Genomic DNA, 27,421 nt, shown 5'->3' with positions numbered 1-27,421 from the left:
TTCTATTACCTGTCTCTTCCTAATAATGGGGCTCCCATTTCTAGAGGCGTATTCTCAGTGGGAGAGGATACAATGACATCATCTGGAAGGAGGGTCCCAACTAGGAGATTGTTTCCTTCCACTCCATCCTGATGTTCTGCTTCCCTCAGCCTTTCATCCTGCTCAACTGCACTAAGGCTATCAGACTGGAGGAGGGACCACTCGACTGTGTCCTGGAAAGTCACATCTATATACCTCTCTGCCTCCCTTAGCTCATCCAGTTCAGTCACTCTGGTCTCAAGAGCCTGTACACAGTCTCTCACAGCCATGGATTGCTTGCAGCGAATGCACACACACATGCCATCTGCCCACGAGGCAATTAAACAAATGCAATGCTAAAAGCAGAGGTTAAATTGAATACTATGGATAAATAAATTGGAATAGTAAAGAAAGCACAGCTAGACAAATGCAAAATTTATAGGCAAATATCAAAACTGACTACTACTTATAAACCGAAGACATTAGGGCGCATCCTCTTACATCATGTCAAAGGAATACCATGTGCAAACTTGGCGCTGGCTTTTACCTTTACATAGTCTCATTGTGAATGAAATAACAGAAACTGCATGGAGCACAGTGATATAAATTGCAAGTGATCTTACATTTTTCTTTTTTAGCCTTCTTCCTATAATCTTCTTAGCAAGATTGGGGCCCCTCACTGTTTTTCATGAAACCAAAACCAGCAAATGGTTTTGTCTTTAGAAAAAACAAATTATGACAACTAAGGTTTTGTCCAATGCCTCAGCCTCTCTCTAGTGCATATGCTGTATTTGCTATTAGTTAAGAAAGTCATGATCAGGATTGAAAATCTGCATATAGCTAAATCTTCCTATATAATTGCTTCTATTGACAAGGGGAAAACACATGCACCCAGTCAGAATGACCTTTCCATTACAACAACAAAAATGGAAAAGGCAAAAGTAAAGTCTCCAGAAGACACAACACAGTGCAAGTCACCACACTGCTCCTCTGGAGCTGACTGAATCTGATATCCCCAAAATGGCAGTTCCAAGGGTGATTCCTCACCCTGTAAAGGTTCCACACACAGAAGACAAACTAGAACAGATTCTATATAAACAAAAGGTAGAATCAGTGTTCTCATCTTGGAAATATGAAGAATTTAGATAAACTAGGCCTATTGCTACAACTAACTTACAGTTAATTTATGACCAAATTGTGCCTTGAGCCCTAGGAAAGCAAAGTAGGGGAGAGGGTGGAGGGATCCAGATAAAGAGACAATCTTTGCACTCCCATTGGTACAAGGAGTGTTCTTGGTTAGTGCTGACTCCCAAGGGAAGAGGTTCAGGGTAGAAGCATGGAATATCCCTGTCCTGCTCCACACCAGTCAACAGCACTCACCCGACTTAAAAGGGAGCACACGTGCTAGTGTGATATAGCACGATGCTCTAATGGAGCTACCCAAGTCATTTGTCTCTGGCAGACACATATTTCCCACAGCTCCGGCTAAGGTAGTACAACTTCGCACCTTCAAGGCACAACAGATCCCTGGCATTTAAACTGTTTTGGGGGAGCCACCTTGCCTTCAGATTTGTCTCTGAAGTGCTTAGCACATGGCAAACACCATATAAATAAAGTAATAATAATTGTTTCAGAATCTGATGAAGCAAACCTGCGTCAACCACCATCTGAGGATAAAATGTCAAAAAAATAGACATCCATCATTTCTTTGTTTTAAAAAAATGTTTAAAAGAATTGGAATTTTAATTGGGCAGATCATGCACTAAAATACCCCTTAGCATTAAGGTATAGTTAAATGTTTTCAGTGTTCTTGGAAGTATTTATAGCATGATGAAGCTAACTTTACTATCGCCATTTAAAAAAATAATTTCTACATTTTCTCATTGAGAAATGGAGCTATTTACAGGAGTCTGCAGAGTGAAATCAGCCCCAATGCCAGCATAATTGGGCAGCTCAGTGTCTCCAGACATAATGAAATGGTTTCTGAAGCTTTATATGCTCTTGTAGTGAAGCTTTGTATTGGTACTCTCCATTGTGAAAGGCTGAAGAAAAGAATGATCCATTTCTTTCAGGCAGCTATGCTGAACTGCCGAAGAGTGTTCTTTGGGTCTCAGCTTCCAAAGGTGAATGATCTGATAATGAAAAACTTAATTCTGAAAATGCTAGAATGCCCTTTTACTTACAACTGTGTGTGTGGGTCAGAGACTGCAGCTGGATTTTAAAAGCTCTGAGAACATTGGAAAATGTGTCTACTGGGCAAGATCTCTATCATTTCATATTATTATTATTTTAATACCCATACTTTCTAAGCTTCTGAGCCTCAAGGGAACTTAATGAAAGTCTGTGGAAAATTTTGTAGTGAAGGAAAATAATTAAAGCAGTAAGAAAAAACAAGTTTCTCAATTATATTGGGCAGTTTCTAATAAATCCCCCCCACTCTCCAAACCAAGCTAAATAGATCAGCTGACATGTTGTATGGTCTGCAGACTGATCCACTGTGACACTCAGAGAATAGGTATTTGATTTAGGTACTAATACTGCTTCTCCTTCCCCTGAGCCGCTCCCCTCCCCTGCACTTTCCCACTATCACTTTAGATGAGAACACTGGGCCTGATTCTCTTCTCACTTCCACTAACTGGACTTCAGTGGAGTTACTCGTGATTTGCACTGGTGTAAGAGGGGATTCAGACTCTCAGTTTTTAGACTGCAGCTGAATATGGACATGCAAACATATAGCAATGGACTTGCTTGGTATGTCAGTGATAATTAATGAATATTAATAATTACATCCAAATTCTGCCTTCAGTTACACCCCTCTGGCTCCACCAAAGTCAGTAGAGTTGCATGATATATAAATTAGGGAAAAACTGGCCTTAGACTTTGGAATACTCTCTTCAGAGAGTATTCCAAAGACATCAACAGGAACAGGATTCAGCCAAACTCAGACTTTCTTGGCCTGAAAATAGCTCACCTTAACTGATCACTCTCATTATAGTGGGTATGGCACCATCCATTTTTTCATGTTCTCTTTCTCTCTCTGTGTGTGTGTGTGTGTATCTATCTATCTATCTTCCTACTGTATTTTCCACTGCATGCATCCAACGAAGTGGGTTTTAGCCCACGAAAGCTTATGCTCTAATAAATTTGTTAGTCTCTAAGGTGCCATAAGTACTCCTGTTCTCTCCAGTAGAAGTTATTTATAATTTATATTACTGTAGAACGTAGGATCCCCAGAACTACAGTGGTTGAAAAAATTCTGATAAAACATTCTTTCATCTGTTTGACACTGTGCTGTGGGCTAGTACCCTGGCACTGTCGTGCAGGTGTTGTGTTTTATACAGTGTATGCCTGCGAGGTACCATTTTAAAAGTCTTGATCTGCTGAACATTTATATCCTGTTGGATTATATGTGCTATCATTGTATGTGACGTTAGGCAGTATTGCTATGTGCGTTACTGAAATATGTTGTGAGGTTGGGAAACGTCCACAGCTGGCCTTTCAGTAGGGACAAAGAAGCACCCATCACTGGCCAGACAAGCATTAATGTCTCATGAAAAAGAATCCACTCTCCCAGGACTAACCCACATTACAGCAGGGATCTTTCTAGCAGCTGGAAGAGAGTCAGTGATATCATCATTTGGCTTCTCTTTCCCCTCCCCTCAATCTCAACACCTGGAAGATCATCTGGAAGACAAAGATTTGGAACTAGGGAGATTGGTCCCAGGCTAGAAGGGAGTCCAGCCTGTACACTGGGGAACTGTAAGCTGCCTATACCATTTGTTCAGGTAAGAGACTGTTTGATTCAAATCTTGCTTAGTCTATTTAAGTTAGAATTTAAACTGCAAATTTATTTTTATTTCTTAGATAATCAATTTTGATCTCTATGCCTGCTACTTATAATCACTTAAAATCTATCTTTCTGTAGTTAATACATTTGTTTTATACTTTACCTAAAACAGTGTGGTTTTGGTTGAAGTGCTTGGGGAATCTCAACTCAGATTACAAAGGCTGGTGCTTGTCCACTTTCCTATGAAGATGTGGTGAACTTATTAATGAGCTTACATTGCCCAAAGGAGACTTGAGCAGTGCAAGCAATATTTCTGGGGAATTGGATGAAGCCTCTCTATTGATGGTTCATGAGTGGCTGGGAAATCATTCAAGTACCTCAGTTGGATGTGTCCCTGCCATGGCTGTGTAAGTACAGAGCCTGTCAGAGGCTTGTAACTGGACATTAGCATCATAGTGTGAGAGATAGCCCAGGCTGGTGGGTTTGGAGGACTCAGTGGTCCCACAGTCCAGGTTACACCCCGGGAACCCTGTCAGAGTCTGCATCACAGTTCAGGGTAACTACACCTGTATTCCCCTGCCCCACCCCCATGGTCCACTCCAGGAGAAACCAATCAGGATTCAGATCTCAAGCTGTAGAGACCTCTGTCCCACCCCCTTCTGACCAGGTGGTTTCATGGCTGCTCAGCTCCCTGCCTTACACTGTGATATCCCCAGCAAGCCAGTCTGCCTAATGGCCAGTGCCTGTGCGTTGCTTTCTCTCCAAGTCCTACGAACAGTGCATTGCCAGCAATGACAAGTTACCACACAGCTCTTTCTTTAGTCTTAAGGCAAAAGCATTACGAAGAAAACATATAAAAACCATGAAAGTTCCTGCTAAAGCTTACCAGAGGTAACCCCTCAATCTAGAGGTGGAGTGCCTCAGAAATGGGGCTCTGCTCCCTTTTGCAGAGAATTTTGAAATTTTTGGTTTTCATTCCCAAACAGAATTAAACCAAATTTTGAAGTATCAAAATCCTCCAGAAAACACAATTACCTTCCTCCACCCATTTCCAACCAGGATCCCATTTTGCTAGGTGCTATAAAACACAAAATAAAATGACAGTTCCAACCCCAAAGAGCATACAGTCTACATGTTAGAAGCCTCCATGCTGAAGTCATTTAAAATAGGCCTAGCCAAAATAACCAAGAATATATTGTAGAAAACAACCCAACATTGGCAGAGGGGGACAAGATAACCTTTCCATTGCTGATTCATTAGAATCTAGGGTACCTGAAGTGACTAATGTTTTGGCTTGCTATTCACTCAGGTCATGCCATCCATTTCAAACTCCCCAATCTGCTACTACTCCATCCCCAACTCCCATTCCAAGTGATACCACTCCTATCCATAGAGAAACCCAAAACCTTTCTCTCTGACTTTATGGCTCCCCACTAAGGTAACTCCCTCCAAAATCAAGGAGCTCCTTTGAACATAGACCATTTACCTGCTCTGAGCACAAGGGCCATGATATGGTCCCAAGAGATTATTTTCAACCCAATGAAATAAAAAGCATCATCTTTTTCCAATTACACTAGCAATCCAATATAATCTGAACTATGAACAAAATATATTGGCATATACATTGTCTCTAATCCTTTGTTACTGCTTAGGAGTGCAAGGCATGGTATGGAGGTAGAAAAGTGGCTTTAAGCTACACTTTTGCCTCTCTGATCCAGAACAACCAGTATTCCAGGCTGATCCACTGGCATAATTTGAAGCAGCTTGAATGGTGTTCTAATTTATGCTGGCTGCCATGCTTCAGCCAGATGTAAGGGAGTTCCAACCATCCAACCCCCTAAAGCAGCAGAAGGGATTGAGGGAGAGGTTTAGAAGCTGATACACCTAAGGATTACTTTACACAAGGGTGATTCTCCAACAGCTAACTGTGCCAGTTTTGGGGCACTTTGTACCAGCAGAGAAGCAAAAAGCAGCCCTAACACAAGACCACTTTCTTTAATGGCATCTATAGATAAACAGTGGCCAGCTCTAAAAATTTGACTTTACCCTATAACAGGAATTAGCAGTAGTACAGATTTCAAAGTAGCAGCCGTGTTAGTCTGTATCCGCAAAAAGAACAGGAGTACTTGTGGCACCTTAGAGACTAACAAATTTATTTGAGCATAAGCTTTCGTGGGCTACAGCTCACTTCTTCAGATGCATAGAGTGAAACACACAGACAGAAGATATTTATACATACAGAGAACATGAAAAGGTGGAAGTACGCATACCAATTGTAAGAGGCCAATCAATTGAGATGAGCTATCAGTAGCAGCAGAAGAAAAAACTTTGAAGTGATAATCGAGATGACCCATAGAAGGTGTGAGGAGAACTTAACATGGGGGAAAAAAAATTCAATTAGTGTAATGACCCAACCATTCCCAGTCTCTGTTTAGACCTAAGTTAATTGTGTCTAATTTGCATATTAATTCGAGTTCAGAAGTCTCTCTTTGGAGTCTGTTTTTGAAGTTTTTTTTTGCAAAACTGACACTTTCAAGTCTGTCACTGAGTGATTAGAGAGGTTGAAGTGTTCTCCCACTGGTTTTTGAATGTTATGATTCCTGATGTCAGATTTGTGTCCATTTATTCTTTTGCGTAGAGACTGTCCAGTTTGGCCAATGTACATGGCAGAGGGGCATTGCTGGCACATGATGGCATATATCACGTTGGTAGATGTGCAGGTGAACGAGCCCCTGATGGTGTGGCTGATGTGGTTAGGTCCTATGATGGTGTCACTTGAATAGATATGTGGACAGAGCTGGCATCGGGCTTTGTTGCAAGGATAGGTTCCTGGGTTAGTGTTTTTGTTGTATGGTGTGCGGTTGCTGGTGAGTATTTGCTTAAGGTTGGGAGGCTGTCTGTAAGCGAGGACTGGTCTGTCTCCCAAGATCTGTGAGAGTGAGGGATCAGCTTTCAGGATAGGTTGTAGATCTTTGATGATGCGCTGGAGAAGTTTCAGTTGGGGGCTGAAGGTGGCGGCTAGAGGCGTTCTGTTATTTTCTTTGTTGGGCCTGTCCTGTAGTAGGTGGCTTCTGGGTACTCTTCTAGCTCTGTCAATCTGTTTTTTCACTTCAGCAGGTGGGTATTGTAGTTTTAAGAATGCTTGATAGAGATCTTGTAGGTGTTTATCTCTGTCTTAGGGATTGGAGCAAATGCGGTTGTATCTTAGAGCTTGGCTGTAGACAATGGATCGTATGGTGTGTCCTGGATGGAAGCTGGAGGCATGTAGGTAAGTATAGCGGTCAGTGGGTTTCTGGTATAGGGTGGTGTTTATGTGACCATTGCTTATTAGCACAGTAGTGTCTAGGAAATGGACCACTTGTGTGGACTGGTCTAGGCTGAGATTGATGGTGGGATGGAAATTGTTAAAATCATGGTGGAATTCATCAAGGGCTTCTTTTCCATGGGTCCAGATGATGAAGATATCATCAATGTAGCGCAAGTAGAGTAGGGGCGTTAGGGGACGAGAGCTAAGGAAGCGTTGTTCTAAGTCAGCCATAAAGATGTTGGCATACTGTGGGGCCATGTGGGTACCCATAGCAGTGCCGCTGACTTGAAGGTATAGACACAATTAACTTAGGTCTAAACAGAGACTGGGAATGGTTGGGTCATTACACTAATTGAATTTTTTTTCCCCCATGTTAAGTTCTCCTCACACCTTCTATGGGTCATCTCGATTATCACTTCAAAGTTTTTTCTTCTGCTGCTACTGATAGCTCATCTCAATTGATTGGCCTCTTACAATTGGTATGCGTACTTCCACTTTTTCATGTTCTCTGTATGTATAAATATCTTCTGTCTGTGTGTTTCACTCTATGCATCTGAAGAAGTGAGCTGTAGCCCACGAAAGCTTATGCTCAAATAAATTTGTTAGTCTCTAAGGTGCCACAAGTACTCCTGTTCTTTTTGCAGTAGTACAGATTTTCCCTGTATTTCAGATGCATATAAGCCTCCTGAATATTGAAAAGGTATCTCAAATGGAAAGAAATAAAAATAAAATTATATTGAAAAACTGAAAAATAAATCAACATTTGGATAATGAATCTAAATTTTAAAAAAATATATACAATGACTTAGAATCATAGAATCATAGAATATCAGGGTTGAAAGGGACCTCAGGCGGTCATCTAGTCGACCCCCCTGCTCAATGCAAAGACTTCCTACAATGCAAAGATGGCCTTAGTCTTACTAATCTATCTGGTTAAAGTTATTGTTTAATTGTTAATAACCAAATAAAAATAAGCATTTTTTTTTACCCAAAAGCAATTATAATGTCTTAGGCAATTTATATAATATGATGATTATTTATTAAACATAATGTTTCCGCCTTTTCTATCTTTATTTTACGCTTACGATCTTTAAAAAGCACATAAATGCTTCATATAGGTAATGTAATTTTAATAGTAAAGTCTAATTTTAATCATTTTTAATAAATTTAGACCCTAATTCTGCAATGTTTTGCATTCATGGTTAACTTTAAACACGTGAGTAGTACCAATGAATGGGATTATCATGTGCTTATAATTAAATATGGGCATAAAACACTGCAAGGTCCAAGGCTTAGTCCTAATGTAAATTAATTTAATTAGAGACCACTACAGAATGTTAATAAAACATTTGCTAAGAAACGACACATTCCTGCAATAATTGCAATCACTGTGATCATCTGCAATTAAATAGGAGTTTAGGGCACTGAGCAGTTCAGAGATGTTCAGTATCTCACAGGATCAGACCTAAGATACATGTTAAATGTTAAATATCTTTTAAACTACAGATAGAACCTAATAGAATACATGCAATCTGAAAATTTGATAATTAAGCTAATACTACTTAGAAGCTGGTGTGTGAGCAGGAACAGTCAACATGGATTCACCAAGGGCAAGTCATGCCTGACCAACCTGATTGCCTTCTATGATGAGATAACTGGCTCTGTGGATATGGGGAAAGCGGTGGATGTGATATATCTTGACTTTAGCAAAGCTTTTGTTACCGTCTCCCACTGTATTCTTGCCAGCAAGTTAAAAAAGTATGGATTGGATGAATGGACTATAAGGTGGATAGAAAGCTGGCTAGATTGTCGGGCTCAACGGGTAATGATCAATGGCTCGATGTCTAGTTGGCAGCCGGTATCAAGCGGAGTGCTCCAGAGGTCTGTCCTGGGGCCAGTTTTGTTCAACATCTTCATTAATGATCTGGATGATGGAATGGATTGTACCCTTGGCAAGTTTGCAGATGACACTAAATTGACGGATGAGGTATATATGCTGGAGAGTAGGGATAGGATCCAGAGTGACCTAGACAAATTGGAGAATTGGGCTAAAAGAAATCTGATGAGGTTCAACAAAGACAAGTGCAGAGTCCTGCACTTAGGACGGAAGAATCCTATGCACTGCTTCAGGCTGGGGACTGACTGGCTAAGTGGCAGTTCTGCAGAAAAGGACCTGGGGATTACAGTGGATGAGAAGCTGGATATGAGTCAACAAGAAGGCTAACAGCATATTGGGCTGCATTAGTAGGAGCATTGCCAGCTGATCGAGGGAAGTGATTATTCTCCTCTATTTGGCACTGGTGAGGCCACATTTGGAGTACTGCGTCCAGTTTTGGGTCCCCCACTACAGAAAGGATGTGGAGAAATTGGAGAGAGTCCAGTGGAGGGCAATGAAAATGATTAGGGAGCTGGGGCACATGACTTATGAGGAGAGGCTGAGGGAACTGGGCTTATTTAGCCTGCAGAAGAGAAGAGTGAGGGGAGGATTTGATAGCAGCCTTCAATGACCTGAAGGCGGTTCCAAAGAGGATGAAGCTAGGCTGTTCTCAGTGGTGGCAGATGACAGAACAAGGAGCAATGGTCTCAAGTTGCAGTGCGGGAGGTCTAGGTTGGATATTAGGAAAAGCTATTTCACTAGGAGGGTGGTGAAACACTGGAATGGGCTACCTAGAGAGTTGATGGAATCTCCATCCTTAAAGGTTTTTAAGGCCTGGCTTGACAAAGCCCTGGCTGGGATGATTTAGTTGGTGCTGGTCCTGCTTTGAGCAGGGGGTTGGACTAGATGACCTCTTGAGGTCTCTCCCAACTCTTCTATGATTCTATTTTTTTTTGTCTGACTTAGAGTCAGCAGATTTGGTATAGATGAAGTATGTGGAGTGAAACTTTCCCCTTCCAATCCAAGCTTAGTGGGGCTGCAATTCAACTACCCTGCAGCCACCACATCAGCCTGTACACCGAAACAGCAGCTACTGTCCCTCTAAGATGCTTGCACAGAGTGTTAGGGACCTGGGATATGTGTATTGATAGATCTTCTCCTAGTAACTGCTCCATCAGTTGCTTTCCTGGCTCCAAACCCTGACCAGTATCACAACAGAGTATAAGTAGCACAGAAGGAAGCTTGCCTGGGTAGGCACATAGGGGTGGGCAGTGGCATGCAGGGGTAGGATAGAACCCCTGGCCCTCTGCAAGATCCTTGAGCAGAACAGTGACCTACATGGAACTGTTAGAGCCAAAATAATCTACAGCAGCCCTTATGCTGGATGCTGTTTTAGCCCCCAACCAGTCTAGGATCAGGGGAGTTGAACAATGTCCACCTTCCCTTCCCCGCCCATATTACCTCAGCTACACCAAACGGCACAGCAAAGACTCTGACTCTAGATCTGCTTATAGAGATGACAAGAATTATAACAAGAATTTTGTTTTCTTTCTGCTTATAAAGAATACCCTAATGTATAGAATCTCTATATATTGTATGTGTGTATGTACTGAAAGAAAAAAAGCTATTGGGCCATACCTGGGTTCCACAAAGCCTGAATAAATGTGCTTGGTGAAGGGTACCTATGTAGGGCTGAAGGGATGAAGTCCTCTTTCCTGCCCAAACCTAGCAGAAAACCAGTGCAGCTATTCCATTGCACAATCCATGGACTGCAGTAGTCTCCACCCAATGCTGAAGACTACTCAAGCTGTAGTATGCCTCCCCAACCTCTCCCCCCTATTTAGTAGCTTTGGCCATGGCCTCATGGACATGAATCACTGATTATACTGCAAAAATTCTTTAACCATTCATTACCTGTTGTTTCAAAACTCATAGTCTAATATAATCATTCTTAAGGGTGTGTGTAGCATCTAGTATTTGTATTGGTCTCTGGAATGTTCATGTTTATATTCATTTAAATATTTTTCATGCAATTTTTGTTTGATTTCCTCTGGGGAGATAAAGCAGATATGTTATGTGCTCATATGAAATCAGACAAAAAAATCAATCTTTCTCATGGCCTGTGCATTATGTGACTTGTTTGCATTATTTCTTATTTACAAAATGAAATAAATTTTTTAATGGTTTTAAAATGGACGTTTTGATTAATATCTCTTTTGCAAGATCAAGCAAAAAACAAAAACAAACAAAAAACAAAATTACAACCACCAAAAAAGTAAAACTCAACTGCTACCTGCAGACAGAACTGCTGTGGTCACAAAGTTATCTGCACAAACTTAATTACAGTAATGAGTAGTTTGGTCTTTATTTAGTGTCTCCACCACTTCCGGCTGCAAATTGTACCTCTCGTTTCAACAGCATCTGCTACATCAAACATGCATCATTCAATTCTGCCCTCAGTTGTACCCGTTATCAAATTCCATGAAGTCAGATGGATGGTGTAGGTGTTGCCAGGCATAGAATTTATAGGTGAGAGAAGAGTAATCAGGGTGGGGATAGTGGGAGAGGGTCTTCATTTATTTCCGCCAAGGCACTGAGGAGGAGGTCGAGGAAAGTCTTCAGTGGACAAATGGGGAATGGGAAATTTGCCAAATGGAGGCAGCAATGGAAGCTCACACAAAGAGGGGGATGGCACAAGGCAGGGCTGCAGTGGCTAGCACAGAACGGAGGGAGAAGAGGGGAGGTAGGCTCCTGTGAATAGGAGAGAAAGGTGAGCAATGTGGGTGTGATGCTACTGGCAGTGTCTGAGGGTGTGTCTACGCTGAAATAATGGGGTGTGATTGCAGCACATGTAGACATACACAAGCTAGCTTTCATCTAGCTAGCTCAGGTACTGGATTAGTGAAGCTGCGTGGGCTTCAGCATGTGCTCAAGTAATTAATTACCCAGAGGCAGGCTGTACAGCATGCTCAGAAACCTGTGTTGCGTTGGCTTACCCACTCCTGTTCCAAAGCTAGCTAAATAAAAGCTAGCTCAGGTATGTCAACACCAGAGACGTACCCAACAAGTGGTTAGAGACAGCAGCACTCTGTGCTTTACAGTGAGGCAAAGTCAGACAACTTGGGAATGCCGCTAAGTCCTTCCATATGTGGCCCCCAAATGTTTATAACAGAAATGAGCTGCAAGGCAACAAATCTCAAGTAGTTGTGCTTTGCAGTGATAAACAGACTATCCTCGACACCATCAAAGCTGTTTGCAATGAGCACAGGGTATGGTGAAAAAGCTAGAGATGTGGGAGTACATCATAAACATATGTTATGGCATTGTTCGTACCTCCAAAAGTTTTGGCAATCAGTAGGATACAAGCAGGAGATACCAACAGGTTCTGCACTGATGTTACATTATGTTTCATAACTGAAATAGGGACCAAACAAGGTAAGGGTGAGTAGTATCATTCCTAACAGTGGCAAAAGTAGTAATACGTAGGCATTACAAGGATGGCAAGTCATCAGGAATATAAATAAATAAATAAAGTTAGCTGATATACAAATAACATATTAGTTGATGAAAAAAAAGTATATTGAAAAGGATAGTTTAGTTAGAATATCTGACACATTTCTCTTCATTCTCAGCCAGATCACTCAGCCAGAGTTAAGTGCATGGATTACCTCTACCTTACTCCGTGCAAGAAAGGGGAACAGAGATATTTCCACAGCACCATTTTTTCCTGGCCTAGACCCGACTACCAGGAATAAAGGCCTGCAGCAGAGCCAGTCTCCGAGCTTTCTAAAAGGTACAGCTGGCATGTAGTTGGCTACAGCATCTGATTAGTGGGAAGAATCAGCAGACCATCTCTTAGGCACAGCAACAGTTTGGTGGCTGCTCAAAATTTGCCCATGGGCTGTGATTGCTCCTGCCTTGTTCCAGACTTGGGCCCAGCCCTGCCTCAGAGCCAATCTTGCCTCTCTCCAGGTAACTAGGCTCTGACTCTCAGCTCCGATTCCTCACTTTGGCTCTGACATCTGGCCTCCTGTTCCTGGCTACTGACTCCTGCTCCAGCCACTAGGCATGACTGCTCACGACCCAGTCTCTGACACTGACAGAGCTCCCTCCGTAACATGTAAGCTATCTGTTATTTAGGTTTGGGTCTTGTCCCTAAAGGTCCACAGCCCCAAAGTGCTTCAGGTTTATGCTAAATCTCATAGTATAGTGCTGCCATTGAGAGCTTCATTTGCATAGACTACCTACCCATTATTTCTCTAGAAACATTTGGGAAGTCACCATAACTATACATGAATTTAGATTTAGCAGGGCAGTAAGCTCCCAGCGAGACTCAGAGAAGGTAAAGAAGTCTTACCTTGTGGCCAAAAGCTCATTTCTAAGCTCCAGGGTCTGCCTTAGTGGTCTTGGCTCCCTCCTGTGGGACTTCACAGCAAGAGGCAATGCAGACTGAGAACTTTGTTGTAAGAGCCATCACAAAGAATTTCATGGCGAGAGACAGTGCAGAAGACAACAGCAGAACTTAGTGACTTTGGAGAGGCCCGGTCTACCCAGCTCCTTAATAAATTTGAATGACTAAACTGGGTTAGGTGACAGTGCCTACAGACAGGACCAGGCAAGGAGCTCCCTTGGGCAGGAAGATAGACCTGCAAAGACATCCTTGGGCTACTACTACTTTTTGATCCAAGCTATGATGGGGTTAGGTGGATGGGTGAGACGGTATGACCAAGGGATTATTGTCTGTGTGACATTCTAAGTGACAGGTGGGAAGGGAGTTAGACTACTGCCAAAGTTAAGGAAGAGGATAGGTATTTTACTCTTTACTTGCATATATATTCTGTTGCTGTGTTTACCCAACATTATGACTGTGTTCTCTTCACCCTAATAAAGATTTCCTTGTTTGTACACAACCTCAGAATGCTTGCAAGTGGGGAAGGGTATCCACGGAGCGTGTGTTCAGTTTTCCGCAGTGTCTGGGTGGGTGCTCTAATGGGTCTGGTTTCTCAAGACATACTGAATCCAGCTCTTTTTGCTACTGTTAACCATCTGGCAGGAAGGTTACATTTTGGAATCAACCCCAAGAGAGATGAAAACACTATGGCCTTAAAGAATGTAACAATGGAAAAATAGGTGCACTTCAATTTAACTGGTAAAATGGCAGCAGTGCTGGGATTGCATAACTGGGGATATCTACGTTTTTTAAGTGCAATATTAACTTTCAGTTTCCAAGCTAAACGTGTGTGTTCAGAAATCTTCAATATTTTTAAAACATATTTACAACCATTTACTGGTAGATATTTACAACCATAACCAGATTAATTTGTTTTCGGTTGGGGGATGCAGGAGGATGAAGGGAAATGGAGAATTTCCTTAGTTGTGATGTATTTATTTTCAAGATCAAAGATTGTTTAGTGGCAGGATTCCCTGTAGAACTTCAGGGTCACAAAAGGACAATGGTAAAGCTTTCCAGCTCTGAAGGATTGAACCCCAGCCTCATTATGTGACTTCTTCCCTTCCACTCCCCAGTTCATATTCCCTCATTTCCTCTTTTGGCTCTCTCCCTCCTGCTCACTCCCAGACTGTCCAGTGCGCCTCTTTCCCTCTCAGGAATCTCAGACAACTTCCCCTGCTTCCATGTGACTTCCTGCCACCATGGTCATCCACATTAGGCTCCTGTATGCTTCTTAAAATTCACAGTGCAGCATTAAGAATTCTGTTAGATCTAGAGGAACTAATTCTTCCAGCACCCTCCAAAACTAGTCAAACCCTAAGAATAAATAAACAATTCTACCAAATCATGGATTAGAGACAAGGGGCATGTGGTAATATCTTTTATTGGACCAAGTTCTGCTGCTGAGAAAGACAAGCTTTTAAGCTTACACAGACCTAAAGAAGAGCTCTGTGTGAGCTCAAAAACTTGTCTCACCAACAGAAGTTAGTCCAATAAAAGATATTACCTCACCCACCTTGTCTCTCTAATATCCTGGGACCAACACAACAAAAACAACAACAAGGCATACAAATCGTGAATTGTAAGAAATCTTACAAGTATTTTTCATTTTATCTTAAAGTAAAATGTTGAACAATTCCATCTCTAACTAGGGTTATTTAAAAAAAGCAATTTAAGAAGAAAAATCACAAATAAATGACAAATCTAAGAAGAAACTTATTTCCGCTCAGATTTAACTTAAGAGTTTAACACAGTGGGCCTACCTCTTCCTGGTGTACCTCCACTGAAGTCAATGGAGTTATATCAGGATGAATTTAGCCCAACGGTTTAAGTGACTATAATTACTATTATTGGTAAGACTAAGTGAACGATGCTGCTGCAATATGAGTGGCCCTCTCCTAAAAAGTTGCTCCTTTACCTTTTCAAAGAGGTATTTTATTGATTAGGAGGAATGTACTGATAGAACAGGGGTCCCCAATCTTGTTCATATTTGGAACCACTTATCAAAATACGTACATCTTCTCCTAAACTAGCTCCACTCCCAGCCCCCGCAATATAAATCCCACAGCTTTACATCCTGTACATATATAGATTTGTTACATGAAATAATAACATTAGGACAATGTTAAGGAAATAAATGAAAATAAACTCATTAGTACAAACTAATGATTTAAGAAATAATGTGTTTCAGGGACTCTGCAATAGTGCTATTATACATCAGCCTGGATGCAAAAAAACAAGTATTAGAAAGGTCTTGGTTTATATATCTTTCAACTGAGATGCACTAACTTCCATAAACTTGATCTGCTACATGCAGAAACATCACTGCTCAAAGACTTGTAGAGGCTCCATTATTACGATAGTAGAAGGCCACCTGGAAGAATTCTTTTGATCATAGTTTGAGAACCACTGTCCAAGACAATGAATTATTCTTCTCAACCATGAACTGGTACAGTGTTGGCAGTGCAAGTTTAATCAGCAACTTTGGTGAAAAGATTTGACTGCCACCTACAGTTTGCCATAGTTAATGTGTCTCAATTGAAATATATACAAAGAAAGATCACTGGAATCCTAATTTTAACATCCAGGGTGATGTATTGCCACAGTACTGCAAAGTCCCAAAATATATTCTTTCCTGAATCATCAGTTTTGTTCCATAATAACTAGAATACTATATCTGGGTATGAATGCAAGATACCCAAAATATGAATGCATATACTTAAATGGTGCCAATTTCATTTTAGAGAGTTACATCTGAAACTGGATTATAGAGGATACTGTTATGTAAAAATATAAAGTCCTTTTACCATTAATCAAAATCTTTCCTAAACATATGTGACCACAACACAAGCAACCTAAGACACTTCACCCTTGTCTCTCAAAGCTTGCACTCAGATACATAGTCTGAGATATGTTAGCCACTTACAGCTTTTTTCTATCCAGTTGGCATGATGCAAGCTTTACTAGCTGTTCTCCCAAATTCCTCTGTTGGTTAATGTTTCAAGGTTAAAAGGATAAAAATACCAATGTTCTGATAAATGTTCAATATCAATACAAGGAAAATTTTAGCATTGACTTTTTACACAATACCTGCTCAAACATTCATTTGTTTCTTAAAATGAGATCCCATCATATAGGTTCATTAGTCAGCAAAAATCAAAAGTCTAGGTTACCTAATAAACTTCCAGTGATATCAGAGGGGTAGCCGTGTTAGTCTGAATCTGTAAAAAGCAAGAGGGTCCTGTGCTCCCAATATTTCTGTTAGTCTTAAAGGTGCCACAGGACCCTCTGTTGCTTTTTCCAATGATATGTATACCATTTAAATATTTGTAGCTTATGTTACATCCCTCATTAGTTCTCACTTAGCTAAGGTATACATATATAGCTTTTAAAAATCTTTCCTCATAACTCTATTCCCCCACAACCAGGGCCAGTCCTACCCTATAGGCAGACCATGTGTCTGCTTATGGCAGCACAACTGAGTGGGTGTCAATATCCTTTCAGCTGCTCAACAGCTGAGAAATTCAGCTGGCTTCTACTCATCAGCTCCCTTCCCCTTTCCCAGTGCTCTGGAAAGCCACTTTTCCCTTCTGAATGGCTGCTCTCCAGCTGGCCCCTCCTTCCTGCCTAAGCAGTAGCTAAATGGTTGAGCAGCTGTCCCTGCAGAGCAGGCCTTTCTTCTAATGCTTACACCACACCCTTACTGGCAGCTTTACAGCTGATGACTCCCACCCACACAGAGCGCCCAACACAGCGGAAGGGGGGGGGGAGCTGGAGACCCCATTATGGGTTGAGGGGGTGAATAGGGAAAGGAGCTAGATACTTGTTAAATACATTTTAGAAAATTCCTGGATTTTCACATTTTAAAAATGACTCAAATTAGATAGTGAGGTTAACAGAATGGTAGCATGTGTACAGGGGAGGAAACAACCACATATAGAAGTTAGTATCAAGCAGCAAAATGCCTTCGGCTGGCCCATCATTTTTCTGGCTCTTCTTTGTATTCCCTTAACTTCAAAGTTCTTCTGAAGTGGTGCCAAAAACTGAATACAATATTCCAGGCACCACAAAACTTTGAACACAGACTATTAACTCCCTACTCCACAAAGTTATGTCTTTACATTGACAGCACTGGACTTCTTACACTGCCATATGGTCCTGCAAATCTTCTAATTTGCCATCCACTATCTTCTGTAAGATCTATCTTTCCCCCATTATTGCTTCCCACCTTTCACCCTCCCACTGTGTATATGTGTTTCTTGTTATTTTTCCCTATATGTATTAACTTGCCTGTTCTGAAGCTGATTCCAGTTACATGGGGAAAGACCAAAAAAAATGAAAAAGAGAAGAAAACAAATGCAGTTCACAACCTCATCTCCCTCCCCAAAATGCTTAAATACATTATAAGACAACAAAAATGTGAGAGAAGTTGAACTAACTCACAGGTACTGTCCAATGGCCGCAGACCTTCTGCTAGGAAGAGGAATATATGGGTCTTAACTTCTGAGATCTTTGTTAGCATAAGACCTGCCTCTGATCTTTATCCAGAGGAAAAGCTTAAAGAAGAGCTGGTCAGGAATTTTCTGAAACATTTTTCAATAGAAAATGCAGATTTCTATAAACTGAAACCATCTTCAGAAGAGGAACAGTTTCAACAAATCTCCCGATTCAAAAAAAAAAAAATATTTTTCCCCCCAGAATTGTGGAAACATCCCATTTTGACACTTTCCAACCAAAGTTGCATTTTGTGGATCAAAATGACTATGTTTCAAAATTTTAGTTAATTTAGATTTAAAACAATTATAATAAAAGGTCACAAGAGCATACGAACACAAGAATGGTCATACTGGATCAGATCAATGGTCTATCTAGCCCAAATCCTCTCTTCTGACAGTGGCTGGTGACAGATGCTTCAGAGAGAATGAAGAAAAGAGGGCAATGTATCGAGTGAGCTACCCCATCATCCAGCAGTCAGAGGTTTAGGAACACCCAGAGCATGCGGCTGCATTCATGACCATCTTGGCGAATAGCCATTGATGGACCTATCCTCCATGAACTTATCTAATGCTTTTTTGAAACCAGTTATATTTTTGGCCTTCACAACATCCTCTGGCAATGAGTTCCGCAGGTTGACTGTGTTGTGTGAAGTAGTGCTTCCTGATGGTTGCTTGAAACATTACTTTCATTGGCTGACCCCTGCTTCTTACGTTATGGGAAGGGGTAAATAAACACTTCCTTATTCACTTTCTCCACACCATTCATGATTTTAAAGACCTCTGTCATATCCTCCCTTAGTCATCTCTTTTCTAAACTGAACAGTATCATATGGAAGCTGTTCCATACCCCTATTCAGTTTTGTTGTCCTTCTCTGTACTTTTGCCAATTCTAATATATCTTTTTTGAGATGGGGCAACCACAACTGTAGGCAGTATTCAAGGTGTCAGTGTACCACGCATTTATATAGTGGCATGATGATATTTTGTTTCTTACTATCTATCCCTTTCCAAATGGTTTTGACTGCTGCACATTAAGCAGAGAACTAGCCACAATTACTCCAATATCTTTCTTGAGTGGCAAAAGCTAATTTAGTTGAGATTACGTATTCCAACGTGCATTACATGGTGTGGACTGCACTCTCAGCAAGTTTGCAGATGACACTAAACTAGGAGGCATGGTAGATACACTAGAGGGTAGGGATCGGATACAGAGGGACCTAGACAAATTAGAGGATTGGGCCAAAAAAAACCTGATGAGGTTCAACAAGGATAAGTGCAGAGTCCTGCACTTAGGACGGAAGAATCCCATGCACTGCTACAGACTAGGGACCGAATGGCTAGGTAGCAGTTCTGCAGAAAAGGACCTAGGGGTCACAGTGGACGAGAAGCTGGATATGAGTCAACAGTGTGCTCTTGTTGCCAAGAAGGCTAACGGCATTTTGGGCTGTATAAGTAGGGGCATTGCCAGCAGATCGAGGAACGTGATCGTTCCCCTTTATTCGACATTGGTGAGGCCTCATCTGGAATACTGTGTCCAATTTTGGGCCCCACACTACAAGAAGGATGTGGAAAAATTGGAAAGAGTCCAGCGGAGGGCAACAAAAATGATTAGGGGTCTGGAGCACATGACTTATGAGGAGAGGCTGAGGGAACTGGGATTGTTTAGTCTCCAGAAGAGAAGAATGAGGGGGGATTTGATAGCAGCCTTCAACTACCTGAAGGGGGGTTCCAAAGAGGATGGAGCTCGGCTGTTCTCAGTGGTGGCAGATGACAGAACAAGGAGCAATGGTCTCAAGTTGCAGTGGGGGAGGTCCAGGTTGGATATTAGGAAACACTATTTCACTAGGAGGGTGGTGAAGCACTGGAATGCGTTACCTAGGGAGGTGGTGGAGTCTCCTTCCTTGGAGGTTTTTAAGGCCCGGCTTGACAAAGCCCTGGCTGGGATGATTTAGTTGGGAATTGGTCCTGCTTTGAGCAGGGGGTTGGACTAGATGACCTCTTGAGGTCCCTTCCAACCCTGATATTCTATGATTCTATGATTCTATGATTACTTTGCATTTATCAACACTGAATTTCATCTTGCCCAAATATCCAGTTTTTAGATCCCCTTATAACTCTTCACATTCAGCTTTGGACTTAACTATCTTGAATAATTTTGTATCATCTGCAAGCTTTGCCACCTCACTGTTTACCCCTTTTTCCAGATCATTTATGAATATGTTAAATGGCACTGGTCCCTATACTAATCCTTGGGGGACCCCACTATTTACCTCTCTCCACTGTGAAAACTGACCATTTATTTCTACCCTTTGTTTCCTGTCATTAATCAGTTCCTGATCCATAACAGGCCAAAACAAACAAAATCTTTCAAAATTTTGAAAATGAAATGTTCCTGTTGACTTGATCCAAAAACATTTTTGGATTATGATTCTGTAAAAATGTGAGACTGATTTTTTGTCCTGATTTAGGACAGCTTTTTTTTTTTTTAAATTTCATGCCATTTCCCATCCAGCTCTCCCCATTAATGACAGACAAGTGGAGACGTTGTGACGAAACATCAGCAATTATCATCTGACATATAGTACTAGACTGAACACAGCACATAACAACTGTGGTATGTCAATATGATGTCACAGCAAGATAAAAAAAAACCTTAAGATAGTACTTTCCCAAAACTCAAAAAAGGACAGAGCAAAAAGAAAAAATAATGCAGCAACTTTTTAAACTGAAATAATTCTATCTTAAAGAAAGAAAGAAAGAAAGAAAAAGAAAGAAAGAAAGAAAGAAAGAAAGCGGTTTGCTTTTTCCAACAGAAGTTTTGGAGGCAATGAGTGGGTCAGAATACCAAAAATCTGTTTTTAAGTACTGGATATAACCATGCTTGAGTATTCCTGCTACATTGTCTTTTGACACAAGAAACCCCAATTTGTCTGCTAAAGGCATCTGAATAGTGTCTGCAATCTAAAGTTGCTAAAATTATGTCCTATGCAAATACTGCTGCCAAAGTCAGAGTGGTTGGTGAACATAGCCAAGTAAACTCTAATTATGGAAGATGGGTTTCTAAAGATGTTGTATGAAAATAGCTAAGCCAAATCAGAGAGTCAAGACAGGTCACAGATATAGTACAAACAGCATTATCAGGCTCAACACAATCCCATTTGGTGCTTCAGGTGACATGACTTCTTTCACAAGTGCCTCTGATTTGTTTTCTGGGAAACTCAGTATGGAATCTAGCCCTTAATGCCTCAACTATGGAACATAATTACAAAAGTTGTACTTATTCGCTTAATAAGCGCTCTCTTTGCTAGGTCAAACTGTTAAAGTATTTATTGCCCAGTTGAAGCACCTGTTTGTTTGTTTTTATTTTAATTGCCCTTTCTTCTGTTCAACATGAAGGAATATGGAGCTGCTGAACCAGGCACTCTTAAGAGCAAAAGCCTGCCAACAGGCAACTAGAGAGATATATGTGAAAGCACTCTTTGGAAAATCCACCAAAAAGTAGAGACACAAGATGGTCAAGGAATATCCTTTATTGGACCGACTTCTGTTAAAAGAAGATAACTATTAATAGAAGTTGGTCCAATAAAAGTTTAAAACCTTTTATTAAGGCAAAGTTACAATAAAACATTAATGTATTATATCATATGTAACTTATTCAGGATCATGTTAATATTTAAAGAACTTGGCTAATGATTCTGGTTTGCTGGCTGAGGAGCCTGCCTCCTCTGAGTATACTAGAAAGAGTGACCACATTTCCAAATACCTGTCCTCTTTTTGATGCTTCTCTTGTGTACATACTTGGTAGGAAAAGTTTTCCATTACAAAGACAGTCCATATTTTACTATACCACAATTCCATAGGAGGAGGGATCACATTTGTTCAATAATTTTGTGCAATACACAGTCTAGTTGCTAACAATAAAGAAATTAATTCATCATTCTGTTTAAAATGTATATCCTTTACTGGGGCATTAGGTAAGCAGGTCTGGGGTTAACAATAGATCATCCAAACACTGAGTAAAACTCAAATAATACTAGACTCATAGACTCATAGACTTTAAGGTCAGAAGGGACCAATATGGTCATCTAGTCTGACCTCCCGCATGATACAGGCCACAAAAGCTGACCCACCCACAACAGAATCTTCCAGCCTGCGACCCCTGCCCTATGCTGTGGAGGAAGGCGAAAAACCTCCAGGGCCTCTGCCAATCTACCCTGGAGGAAAATTCCTTCCCGACCCCAAATATGGCGATCAGCAGAACCCCGAGCATACAGGCAAGATTCTACAGCCGGACCCTCATTCTACCCGCGATGGCACGTTAATGCCTAATTGACTAAAATCACGTTATCCCATCAAACCATTCCCTCCATAAACTTATCAAGCCTAATCTTGAAGCCAGAGAGGTCCTTCGCCCCCACTGTTTCCCTCGGAAGGCTGTTCCAAAATTTCACCCCTCTGACGGTCAGAAACCTTCGTCTAATTTCAAGCCTAAACTTCCCCACGGCCAGTTTATATCCATTTGTTCTCGTGTCCACATTACTACTAAGCTGAAATAATTCCTCTCCCTCCTTTGTATTAATCCCTTTGATATATTTAAAGAGAGCAATCATATCCCCCCTCAGCCTTCTTTTGGTTAGGCTAAACAAACCAAGCTCCTCGAGTCTCCTTTCATAGGAAAGGTTTTCCATTCCTCGGATCATCCTAGTGGCCCTTCTCTGTACCCGTTCCAGTTTGAGTTCATCCTTTTTAAACATAGGAGACCAGAACTGCACACAGTACTCCAAATGAGGTCTCACCAGCGCCTTGTATAACGGAAGCAGCACCTCCCTGTCCCTACTAGAAATACCTCGCCTAACGCATCCCAAGATCGCATTAGCTTTTTTCACAGCCACGTCACATTGCCGACTCATAGTCATCCTGCGATCAACCAGGACTCCGAGGTCCTTCTCCTCCTCCGTCACTTCCAACCTATGCGTCCCTAACTTATAACTAAAATTCTTGTTAGTCATCCCTAAATGCATCACCTTACACTTCTCACTATTAAATCTCATCCTATTATTGTTACTCCAATTTACAAGGTCATCCAAGTCTCCCTGCAGAATATCCCGATCCTTCTCCGAATTGGCAATACCTCCCAACTTTGTGTCATCCGCAAACTTTATCAGCCCACTCCTGCATTCAGTTCCGAGGTCAGTAACGAATAGATTAAATAAAATCGGACCCAAAACCGAACCTTGAGGAACCCCACTGGTGACCTCCCTCCAACCCGACAGTTCACCTTTCAGTACTACCCGCTGCAGTCTCCCCTTTAACCAGTTCTTTATCCACCTCTGGATTTTCATATCGATCCTCATCTTTTCTAATTTAACCAATAATTCCTCGTGCGGCACAGTATCAAACGCTTTACTAAAATCTAGGTAAATTAGATCCACCGCATTTCCTTTATCTAGAAGGTCTGTTACTTTCTCAAAGAAGGAGATTAAGTTGGTTTGGCACGATCTTCCTTTCGTAAACCCATGTTGTAATTTGTCCCAATTGCCATTCACCTCAAGGTCCTTAACTACTTTTTCCTTAAAAAATTTTTCCAAGACCTTGCATACTACAGAAGTTAAACTAACAGGCCTGTAGTTACCCGGGTCACTTTTTATCCCCTTCTTGAAAATAGGAACCACATTAGCTATTTTCCAGTCCATCGGTACCACCCCCGAGTTTACAGATTTATTAAAAATTATCGCCAAGGGGCTTGCAATTTCTCGCGCGAGCTCCTTCAATATTCTAGGATGAAGATCATCCGGTCCGCCCGATTTAGTCCCATTTAGCTGGTCAAGTTTGGCTTCCACCTCTGATACTTTAATGTCAATCGCCCCTCGTTTATTCCCCTCTGTCCCGCTCCCTCTATTCCTAAGCCCTTCATTAGCCTTGTTAAAGACTGATGCAAAATATTCATTTAGATATTGTGCCATGCTTAGATTGTCCTTAATCTCCACTCCATCTGCAAGCTTCAGTGGCCCCACTTCCTCTTTCTTTGTTTTCTTCCTATTTATATGGCTATAAAACCTCTTACTATTGGATTTAATTCCCCTCGCGAGGTCCAACTCTACACGGCTTTTGGCCTTTCTCACCGCATCCCTACATGCTCTGACCTCAATAAGGTAGGTTTCTTTGCCGATCTCTCCTCTCTTCCATTCTTTGTACGCTTTCTGTTTTTTCTTAATCGCCCCTTTGAGACGCCCGCTCATCCAGCTGGGTCTAATTCTCCTGCCTACTGACCGTTTCCCCTTTCTCGGGATACAGGCCTCGGACAGCTCGTGCAACTTCAGCTTGAAATAATCCCAGGCCTCATCTGCCTTTAGAGACCAAATATAGCTATGCAATAGCAATTGTTGGGTAAAAAGAAATGTAGGTCACAAAAAATAAAACATCCCCATTCATCCAGACCACCTTAGCAACTTTGGACAAATTTTCTAAATTCGTGTCACCAGGGCCCTCTCCCTTAGATACTTTAATCAATCATCAGAAATGTATCTCTACGAAATATCAAAGTGACTATTTGTTGTGGGTAAGAGCTAGGTTATTCAATTAGGACAGCTGTTCCTGTGTACGGATTTGAAATCATACCAAGAGATATGTAATAATCTTAATAATAAATAAGATCCCATATTCTCAATATTCTGCATTCTTCTCTTGCATAATTACAGCTTCCTACAAGTTAGTGTGAGAGAAATATACATTTATATATATATATATATATATATATATATATATATACACACACACACACGAAAACATTTGTTCTTTTCCCATGTTCTTTCTGTCTCCTCTCCACTAATTTATTTCAATAAACCATGTTGTTAGCACAGATACTGTTTCATCTCAGCTAGTATTTTATGTTCCCACTTTCCCACCAAAAACTCTACTGTACCAGGTGTAGAATAGATACTCCAATGATCTTTTAGTTGTATTGCTTAACGTTGCTTGGAAGTGTATAATTTTGACTGAAGAGGAGGTGCAGAAGCTCACTGTGAATGGGGGGTGGGAGGATGAGGAGCGGGAGCGAGGGGAGCTACTGAGACTTGCAGGGAGGGTGAGGGTCCCCCTCAGAATCCTACTCTTGCCTCTGCCCCCACCATGGGCATGTGCAATTTTATGAAGAGGCAGAGCCCACACAGCATTTTCCAGTGTGGGGGTATTAGCCCCCACTGACCTTCTGGTTCCATCACCTCTAATTTTTCACTTAATTATCAATACATTTTATTTATAAGTCATATAACACAATTTCTGATTTCACACACACACACACACACACACACACACACACGATATCTCTAGTGCTCTAGTCTCTCTCTCTCTCATTCTCTCTTTAAAAAACAAAAAACAAAAAACCTCTCCTGCTCTGCTCAGGAGCAACTATGGGGAGATGGGAGAAGAAAGAATGTCTGTACTTGATCAAAATTCAGAGACTTCAAAGTTTTTTTTCCCCCCCCTTACCTGAGAACCCAAACAGGCAACCATCATATGAGTAAGAAGTTTAGCTGCAAACATGGAACACTTGGCACAGAAAAGATGTGAAAGAATAGCCAAAGTGAAACCTGTGGGAACAGAAAAAACAGGATCATTCTAAGAAGCATGGACAAACATCATGTCGGATGGCAAAGTAGTTTTGGAACTATTAAATAACTAAGGCCCTGATCCTGTAAAGACCTTACGAATGTGCTTAACCTTTAGTTCCCATTGGGAATACTCAATTGCACTTATAATTAAGCACGTGCTTAAGTTTTCACAAGTTATGGGCCTAATGCACAATGTAGGGCATTTCTGTGCTTGCAATATTTTCACTTTATTTGTATTTCATTTCTTTAGTATCTGGAATGTTGGAACTAACCAATAGCCACAGATGCAGCAAAGGGGAATTTTCAATGTTGAAATGAACGCACAGTGCTTCGTAAAGTGCAGCATTGCTTTATGACAAACAGCTGTACGAATCCTAATTCTGAATCCATCTGTATTGTGTATGGACCTTTTGGACATCAGTACTAGAATAGGGTGACAGAACTCTTCTCTTGACCCACTGTTAGTTGGTGCTACGGTCTGCTGACATACTGCAGCTGGTGTGGCTCATTAACTCCACCTTGCAGATGAGGACGGTGGAGGTGGTTTTCAGAGGACATAGGGAACAAAGATATGGCTTTCCTCCATGATCTATTCTAGGAATAACCAAGCTCAGGGAGGAACCGTAGCCTGAAGCTCACATTGTATTATTGTAACTGAGTTCCCAGTAAAGCCACTCCCCAAGAAGAGGGCAAGTTCGGATGTTAACCCAGGATGTGTGTGCTCTGTTGAAGACAGGGTGGGGACTCAGTTCACTCACAGGTATACATTCTGAAAGCATGAAGTGGTGAATTATGGCACAAATACTCAGCTATGAATTACTGCGTCACTAGCTAGTGATATCTACAATAGTAGTGATGAGCTTAAAAGAAAACATTATAGGCCTGAGAGCCAATCTTGGGAGTCAGACAGGGTATTCCTTCGATATTCATCTTTTTTTAATATCTGTTACTTCATTCTTAATTAGGAAGAAAAGATTTGCTGTGAAAATTTCTTACAAATCCTAACTCTAGAGCTGCTGGTTGATCGCCTGTTTACCAGACATAAGTCTGAGTTTCACCTAAATTAACCTACTGAAGTCCATTCAACAGGAGCAACTTCAGAGAGTAAGGGAGGCAATAACATTTCAAGTGATTTTGAGAATATTCTTTTATCAGAAAGCAAGATTTTAACTACATTAATTGTGTGTAACAATATTTGTTTAAATGTTTAATTGCCAGGTGACTTGCCTCTTCATTTCCTGGCAGGTAGAGAAATAAAATGTATAATTTTGTCTGTCCTTACACTCAGAATGGGAGAAGAGGAGCGTACAACACATCTTTAAGGATTCAGCACATGCTTTTTTGAGGAACGGGAAGAAGGGAGTTTAGTTTTCATATTCTTAATTGGTCGATTGCAAAAAATTTCCTGAGGTAAATTATATCTTGAAACCCCATCTCTATAAGGGATGATTTAAAGTATCCAAAGAGGGGGTGACTTCATCAGAACAAGAGGACTGCCTCAGCCCTCCTGTAAATTTGGTTCTGAAATTTCACACAGGGGGCATCCTTCAAACCCACACAAACCTCCTTTTACCAGATCACTGCATTCGATATTTTTCACAGAATATTATATTCTTTTGATGTATTTATTATATTCAACTTCCACTGATGTCAATAGTAATTGAGAGTTCTTGAAGCATCAGTCTGTAATTACACCAAAATGTTCTTTGTGCAATGAAGCTCTCCTGTTCTCACTTAAGCTGTGAGAAGGTACAACATTTTCAGCAAAGTGCTGTTAAAGGCTTATAAAAGTTACATGTATGGAAATGGAGTTTCACTCTATCAATATCAGAACTCACAGAATACAGCTACAAGACTTACTCTCTCATATGGATTAC

The 27,421-nt window shown here is 41.1% G+C and overlaps 1 protein-coding gene across 1 annotated transcript in view; it reads right to left on the bottom strand.

Moving 5' to 3' along the window:
* The window catches only part of ADGRV1 (adhesion G protein-coupled receptor V1), a 444,841-nt gene that overhangs the window by 212,103 nt on the left and 205,317 nt on the right, over positions 1-27,421 (bottom strand). The window contains exon 85 of the mRNA XM_065406543.1: positions 25,423-25,523. Coding sequence (XP_065262615.1) covers positions 25,423-25,523 — 101 coding nt within the window. The remainder of the gene's footprint in view (positions 1-25,422; positions 25,524-27,421) is intronic.

This window comes from Emys orbicularis, chromosome 6 (assembly GCF_028017835.1).
Source record: "Emys orbicularis isolate rEmyOrb1 chromosome 6, rEmyOrb1.hap1, whole genome shotgun sequence".
Classification (NCBI taxonomy): domain Eukaryota; kingdom Metazoa; phylum Chordata; order Testudines; family Emydidae; genus Emys; species Emys orbicularis.
This window is presented reverse-complemented; position numbering and strand designations above follow the sequence as displayed.